This window comes from Montipora foliosa, chromosome 1 (assembly GCF_036669935.1).
Source record: "Montipora foliosa isolate CH-2021 chromosome 1, ASM3666993v2, whole genome shotgun sequence".
NCBI classification, from domain to species: Eukaryota; Metazoa; Cnidaria; class Anthozoa; order Scleractinia; family Acroporidae; genus Montipora; species Montipora foliosa.
The window spans coordinates 10,114,601-10,122,100 of record NC_090869.1 but is presented as its reverse complement, the minus strand read 5'-3'; the positions used below and the strand labels follow the sequence as shown (position 1 = coordinate 10,122,100).

Sequence of the window (7,500 nt, the reverse complement as noted above, 5' to 3'; positions counted from 1 at the left end):
GAAGAGATATTGCCGACATGATCAAAATGGGAGTTATTAGAGAGTCCAGTTCTCCGTATGTATCACCTGTGGTTGTAGTGAAGAAAAAAGACAACACAAACCGTGTGTGCGTTGATTGTCGGAAATTAAATAAACTAACTGTGTTTGGTCCCGAGCCTATGCCAACCGCTGAACATTTGTTTCAGAAGCTTAGTGGAGACAAGTTCTACTCAAAAATTGACCTTAGCAAGGGATATTGGCAGATAACAATACCAGAGGAGGACATACAGAAAACGGCGTTCCTAACACCTGACGGGTCTTACGAGTTCTTGAAGATGCCGTTTGGAATGATCAACTCGGCAGCAACACTGAAGCGTGCAATGAAGAAGTTGCTAGAAGATGTAGCCAATGTTGATTTCTATTGGGACGATATATTGGTTCACACCCGTACGTGGGAAGAACATATTAGAGCCCTAAGAGAGCTATTTTCGCGCCTTGTACAAGCGGGGTTCACTATTAGACCTACTAAGTGCCTATTCGGTGTAAACAGTATGGATTTCTTAGGCCATCGTCTGGAGCAAGGAATGATTGGTCTACATCAGGATAACGTGGAGAAAATTAAAGATGCCCCAAGGCCAAGTACAAAGAAACAGGTGCGATCATTTATGGGTCTAGCAGGATACTATAGAGATTTTAGCCCTAACTTTGCAGCGATCGCAGTGCCCTTATCTATTCTCACACGAAAAGGCCAACCTAATAAAGTTGAGTGGGGTGAAGCACAAGAGAAAGCCTACCGAACAATCAAGTCTTACCTAACAAGTGAGCCTATTTTACGACTACCCGATCCAGCTAAAACCTATTTTTTAAGGACGGACGCCTCCAACAGTGGAATCGGTGCAGTGTTAATGCAGAAACATGATGAGAAGTTGTTTCCCGTTTGCTACGCAAGCAAGAAATTGACAGGTGCAGAAAGGAACTACTCCACAATTGAGAAGGAATGTCTAGCGATTTTATGGAGTATCAAGAGATTTCATCTGTATTTGTACGGAGTTTCTTTTGTTCTTCAGACGGACCATGAACCCTTAAAGTATATGAACAGAGCTAAGTTCGCCAACGGACGTCTTATGCGTTGGGCTATGTTTTTGCAAAGTTATTCATTCAAAGTTGAAGCCATTAAGGGCTCAGAGAACGTTGGAGCAGATTACTTGAGTCGTGCTGAGGAATGAGTTTATTGACATTTAACTGCCCCTTATTTAGCAATTTTTCTTGTTTAGGATAAATTTAGGAAATTTCTTCTAGAAGGGGGTTATATTACGAAAAATAGCACTGCGTGACTAGCGTTACTGTCTAGAAGCTTCGCGAGAGTTCGTAGTTTCGAGCAAAGTTTTTTTTTTCAAGAATATTGGTTTTATTTCAGTGCATATAACTGACAGCTAGTTTTCATTTTTAAAAAAAGCCTCTCTTTGATAAAGAGGCTCAAGGCAATATATCCTCCCAAAACGTTAACCACTCAATTTGTTGTTCACGTCTTTGAAAGCATGCGTAGCTCGCGGGTTTGTTGGGGAGCGCGCGAGCGAGCGGCGAAGCTGCGAGGAGAATGGAGCGGGGGACAATCGTCTTTGATCTTGAACCTTGAGTTGATAAACTTGGTATATTATAATTTGGATACCTTAAACGGTACTTTTGTCTTTCGACATTTCAGGGATAAGAATGGACCCACAGATCCGTGACTGCACCAATGAAGGACATTGGAAACTGACTTTTCCAGACCTAGACTACAGCTTGCTCGGTTATGATATCCTCTCTGGATATCCTTTGGCTGACGGACGTGATCCAGGATTCAAACACCCGATTTTCAGGGCTGATTTCTCCAAACCGAAACAAAGTTCAGATTGCCGCTATATATTTCCGGAAGACTTCATGGTTGTTCCCAGTGAATTTTGTGTGGTATCATTCGAGTCAAAACCGATTCGTAACAAGCAGCAGATGTACAACAACAACAACAACAACAACAACAACAACGACAAAATTTATTGAAAATTAGAAATAAATAATTACATTTCTTTCCCCCCGCAAATAGCTTATAAACTAATCGAGGCGGGGAGAACTGAGGACATACTTCAAGTACAAGGTTATCTATAGATGGACTAAATAACAGTAAAGACATTACTATACAGTTACACAGTAAATAGAATGAACTAACCTAAAACAAAACAAGTACATTAAGATTATGACAAGAGGCTAACTTAAAGTATTAAATAGCTTAATAAGACGGGAGACTTCGACATAATCATCTTCTGACCGCAAGAAATTTAGTAATAATTCCTTGATCTTTTTACGAAAGAGCGAGCGTTTAAGTAGTTTAATCGAGTAAGGAATAGAGTTCCAAATTTGGGCACCAATTCTCGAGAAAAAGGAATACATTTTATTAGTTCTAGAGAACTTAAAGTAAAACGAGTCGCTAGAGACAGATCTAGTTCTGTAATTGTGAATCTGACTTGTTTTAACAAACTGATTGAGTATACTAGCTGGTGCTGACTGTCTGTTTATATCATACAGTAAATAGCTACAATCTCTAAAAAATAGGCTAGGTAGGGGAAGGCAATTTGATTTGAGAAAGAAGGGTACGGTGTGTTCTTTAGACTTACAGAATTAAATAAGACGTAAGGCCCGTTTTTGTAAAGTTACAATCTTTCTTTGAAATGTCAAGGGACAATTACCCCAAGCACAAATACTATAAGTTAAGTAAGGGACAATTAATGAGTTGTACGAGCACCTTGGTGTTCAAGCGAGTGTTGAAGGTATGTTAGATCTGTAGTGAACTAAGGCGGTCTAGAAAACTAAATAAGGCTCTTATAGTTTACCATCCACGCAGTTTCGTGGGACAGTTAAGTTGTTTTGAAATATTGTGCCCTTCGTTAAAGGAACGCCACAAAAGCTATATTGGTTAGTCGTGATATTGTACCGCGCACTGGTAGCTCAGTTGGTTGAGCACCAGGCTGCCTTGCGGGAGGTCGTGCTTGACTCCGGGCCGGACCACGCTAAGGGACGTCTTTAAACAACTGAGAAGAAAGTGCTACCTTTGTTATGATATCTGCAAATGGTTACTCTCTAGTCTTCACGGATGAGGAGGATAAACCATTGGCCTCGTCTCACAACCCTTCAATGCTCATAAACTAGTAGGACGTAAAAGAAGCTACACACTATTCGAAAAGAATAGGGCATACCATTTAGTTCCCGGTGGTGTGGTGTGCCTTGTGTGGTGTATCATGGTTGAGAGAGTAAATGCTCGGAGATACAAGCTGCATCCAGCTACTCTAAAGTCCGAGGGTAAATAAAGATATCATAAGATATGATGAACGTGGAATGCCAGACAAAGAAGTTGCAAGATAGGCTGGTAAATGCTACCACAAACTTCTCTCTTTATGCTTCCTGCTTTCCTGCATCCCCCAGCATCCCTCCCTACTCCCCACTAGTTGTATACCCTACCCACATTGTGCTTTAATGAAACCAACATGGTGGCCGTTACCTGAAATTCGAATACGAAGGATTAGCCGGGGTCGATGACCCATTCTTTCCGAAAGCATGAGCCAAAAGTCGCACCTACTGATGACCAGTCAAAAATCTGCATTGTTTCCCCCTCCACACGCCCTCCCAAAGACGTGATGTACTTTCTTTATTCAGGAGGTGGATCGGGATTTGAATTTTCTGCCAGCGCCGGGTATAAGAAAGATACAGCTGAGATGTCTTCGGGTGAATTCTTGTTCGCTTCATCACACGCCGAATGTCAAAATTACTATAGCACGAATCCGCCACCATTTGATCCTGGATTCGTTTCTTGGGCAAAGGCACTAGTTGAGACGAAGACCAAAGAAGAAGCTGTTAATTATGTTATGGATTTTGTTAAATATTACGGCACTCATTTTTTCACTGATGTGACGTACGGAGCAAAATTTGTCCAACACCATAAAGTCAAGCAGAAGACCTATGAAACCTTACAGAAAAGCGAAATAACCGTTGAGGCCCAGGCAAGCTATTCAGGGCTGTTCAGTATTGGAGGGGGATTTTCTTTGGAAAAAGAACAAAGTGACGCCGCATCAAACTTTTCAAAGTGTGTTGAGACGACCACGTATACTGTGGGATCCACGCCACCCAGTAACGGAGATGCTTTGACCTGGGCTGCGTCCGTCAGCCAGAATCCTGTCCCTGTTTTGTATTCACTTTCTCCCATCCACGTTTTATTCACTGAGCCGTTTACCAAAAGACTTCCGCCTGACGTGAACCACACTGCAATAAGAGAAAAGCTGAGAAATGGTTCACACGTCTACTGTCACGCCCTGAGAACCGCAGGCATGGTCCCCTCTTGCGAACCTCGCTTTCACCTCCAGTCTGTGGGTGTGGATATCAATGAACAAGGTATTCATGCTTTAATCGCAAGTAACGTCTGCATAAAAAATACTTTTGTTTATTTCGCTGATTAGATAATATTACCCAAGAGAAGCAAGTTTAGTTCACTGCATACTTTAAAGAAACCGTGCTTAGTGTTGGGATGACTCTCTGAAACAGGAAACAGTTTTTCATTTGTTTATGCTTGGCTTAACTTTCGCTTTCGCTCATCAACTGCTGTAAAGAAGTACAATGATTGAGCCCAAGATCTGATAGGAATTTCCCTTGAAAGTAGCATTTTGTGTATTAGGCATGGCATAAATTAGGCTTTCCGACCTCTGTGCATGTGGAGCAGCTAGCAGAAACATTGATCATGCCGCATAAAGCTTCATTATGCTTACTCACTCATTCCTCTTCGCCCCCTTAGAGGAATAAAGTCGCAAACTTTCTTCAGTAGTTAATAAGTAGATGAGAGCCAGAGTCTCTATTTAACAATCTTTTGCTTCCCTTGACAGGTTACAGTTCCCTTAAAAACGTTGACAATTCCACTTGTCTATCGTTCTGTCGTCAAGACGAGAACTGCTCCTCTGTCTTATACAGTGAACTTCTTCCATCATTGAAGAATTCAAACTGCAGATTTTTAACAGCAGCGTTAATTTGACCCTTATGGATCCCGAGATCTACACCCCCTCTAGACTGTCAAACTTAATTATCCTGGAGAGCAGGCAACAAGCGTTTTACTTAAACGCTGCCCTGGGAGGAAAACCTTTTTTAGTAAAAGACACACACACCCTAAATGAATGCGACTCGTTCTGTTTCCACGAAGAGGCCAGCAGCCTCTTTTGCGATGCTTATACTTACAATTACACTGCTAGCATTGGTAGTTGTTCCCTTAACACAACGAAAGACGTCACAAAAATTGTATATAAGGTAAAGTCAGTTGTTAAATTGTAGTGGTACTGATGCCGTGAGACTGTGTTGAGGTACTGATTGTCAGCTGATGTCCCTTATTTTTCCCTTACGTTGTTTCATGGGGTGACTTGATGAGCGTTATTAGTTTTAAACCTTGCACTGGGGAATGCTACAAACGCGTTCCAAACTAAAATGTGTCGTTCCAATTTGGGGAAATTCAGAGCAGTATTGGTATTTGTAGCTGAAAAAGTTAGTGTTTCCGAAGGGTTGTGGCTAGTTGGAAGGAGAAAAGTAAGACTTCCGTGAGCACGAACTTTCTTACTTGCCTGCTAATCCTATGCACGTAGCTGTTTATTTACAATATGTTTTAGAGTCTACTAGATCGAGCAGTTCTGTGGACAATTCTTATAGTATTAAGTGTGCACACGAATCAGCTGACCCCCTACGGATAATCCTTTAGTTGATAGGGTGCGGGAGACGGCTAAAAAAATTTAGGAGTTAAAAGGTGCCATAGGAAAGAACCCTTGTCTATTGAAATTATCAAAGATATTAATTATGCCGATGATTTATCTAATACTCTTCAGTTGACGAATATTTGTCTTCATGTTCTTTGTTATGATGGGTTTTGCGTGAGACGAATAATAGCTATTAGTATATACTAAAACAGTGGACAGCGTTCAAAGCGCGCTCTGATTGGCTGCTCAAACTCCGGATATCCTTTGCTATTCACCTCCAAGCAACTCGCGAGGAATTTGCGCCCGTAAATGTTGTAATCTGTGCAGGAATAATGAGTTAAAATCATCTTTTTGTGCTATATTATCCCACTGCATCTTTAAGTACATACTAAAACAACTATCCACCACTAGCCACCTCCACTTCGGTGAATAGTTGTTAAATAACACTGAAATATTCCGTCGTTTCCTTTGATATCTTTCTCTCCTTGACAAGTTGAAACCAGAGGGAGATAAACAAAAACTCTTTTTTTATCATGCACTTTCGAGTGTCCCCTTTTGTTATGCATACGACACAGGTGTCAACCGGGTTTGAGAGGTCCACACAGTATCTGCATAGCGTAATCTTATGAGTCAGGTATGTCTTTCAATAAATTGGATCAATTTGGTGAACAAAATTATGGCTTGCTCTACAGTTTGTGGCATATTGGTTATCTGCTCTTCTTCCATGGCAATCGAAGCCTCCAGTTCATTAAAAGCCTCGCTGCAACCATTCAGTGGTCTTTCCTTGCACAGCTGCCGCTCCACTTCAGTGGGAATAATCTGACTTGTAATCTCTTTCGCCTAGGAAGCGATGCAAAATAAGGATCTTTACTCGAAACGAAAAAGTAAACAGTTGCAATGAAAAAGCTCATTGGTCAATTCTACCAACCCTGCAGTTGCGGAAGGAAGAACAGAACATCTGGTCTACCATGTGGACAGTCATACATTCTGCATGGTCTAATGCAGTGAAGATTCCTATGTCGCGCTCTTCTGTGAAGTTCTTCTTGAATGAGTCCCATAAAACAGAAACGCAGACATTCCCTACAATGAGGAAATGAAGTAATAGAGTGAGTGAGATGAGGCTATGGGTTAACCGTTTGTTCAAGTAACTAATAAAGAACAAGCAGTAAATGTTCCCAGTCACTTGATTCGAGGAAAAAAAGATTAAAGGCCGAAGTATAAAACATTGTTTTCAAACTTACACATGAATGGGATCGATTTCATCAACAATACCCCTTTCTCTTAGCTCCTGTGGGATTGAAGAAGAACAAGAAACCACACTCCACTCATTGCCGAGTTTTGTTTTTCAAATGCGCCAACCACAGGAACAAAAGATCCTTTGTTTCGACAGCCAATGTGGCTCTGGTTGGCACATTAATGACAAGAAGAGACATCAAGTTAAGGATATCTTCTCTATGATCGTTCGTGTTCAAAAGAAATCATTGTAACTTTCAGAGATAGGACTTTTTATTTTATTTTATTTTATTTTATTTTATTTTATTATTATTATTTTTTTTTACTTTATTGGGTTTCAATTATAATACAAGAATGAACTATTAAAAGAAAAATAAACAAAAGATAAGATAAAACACCCAAATGGACGAGCACGAACGAGACCGACGATGGGTAGCTGCTTTCGATTAGGTTTCAAGGCAATCTCAGGTTGAATGAAGGCTGCGAGTACAATGTATAGTGTATGCTAAATATTATTCCGACATTCATTTAATCG

The 7,500-nt window shown here is 40.7% G+C and overlaps 1 protein-coding gene and 1 pseudogene across 1 annotated transcript; one reads left to right on the top strand and one right to left on the bottom strand.

Annotated features, from left to right (window-relative positions):
- The first annotated feature begins 1,689 nt into the window (after positions 1-1,689).
- On the top strand, positions 1,690-5,026 carry LOC138009497 (uncharacterized). Its single transcript, XM_068856537.1, has 5 exons — positions 1,690-1,967; positions 2,690-2,780; positions 2,904-2,925; positions 3,664-4,395; positions 4,881-5,026. The coding sequence occupies exons 1-5, from the start codon at positions 1,690-1,692 to the stop codon at positions 5,024-5,026; spliced, it is 1,269 nt and encodes a 422-aa protein (XP_068712638.1).
- Positions 5,027-6,362: 1,336 nt separating this feature from the next.
- The window catches only part of LOC138009490 (uncharacterized), a 7,841-nt pseudogene continuing 6,703 nt past the window's right edge, over positions 6,363-7,500 (bottom strand).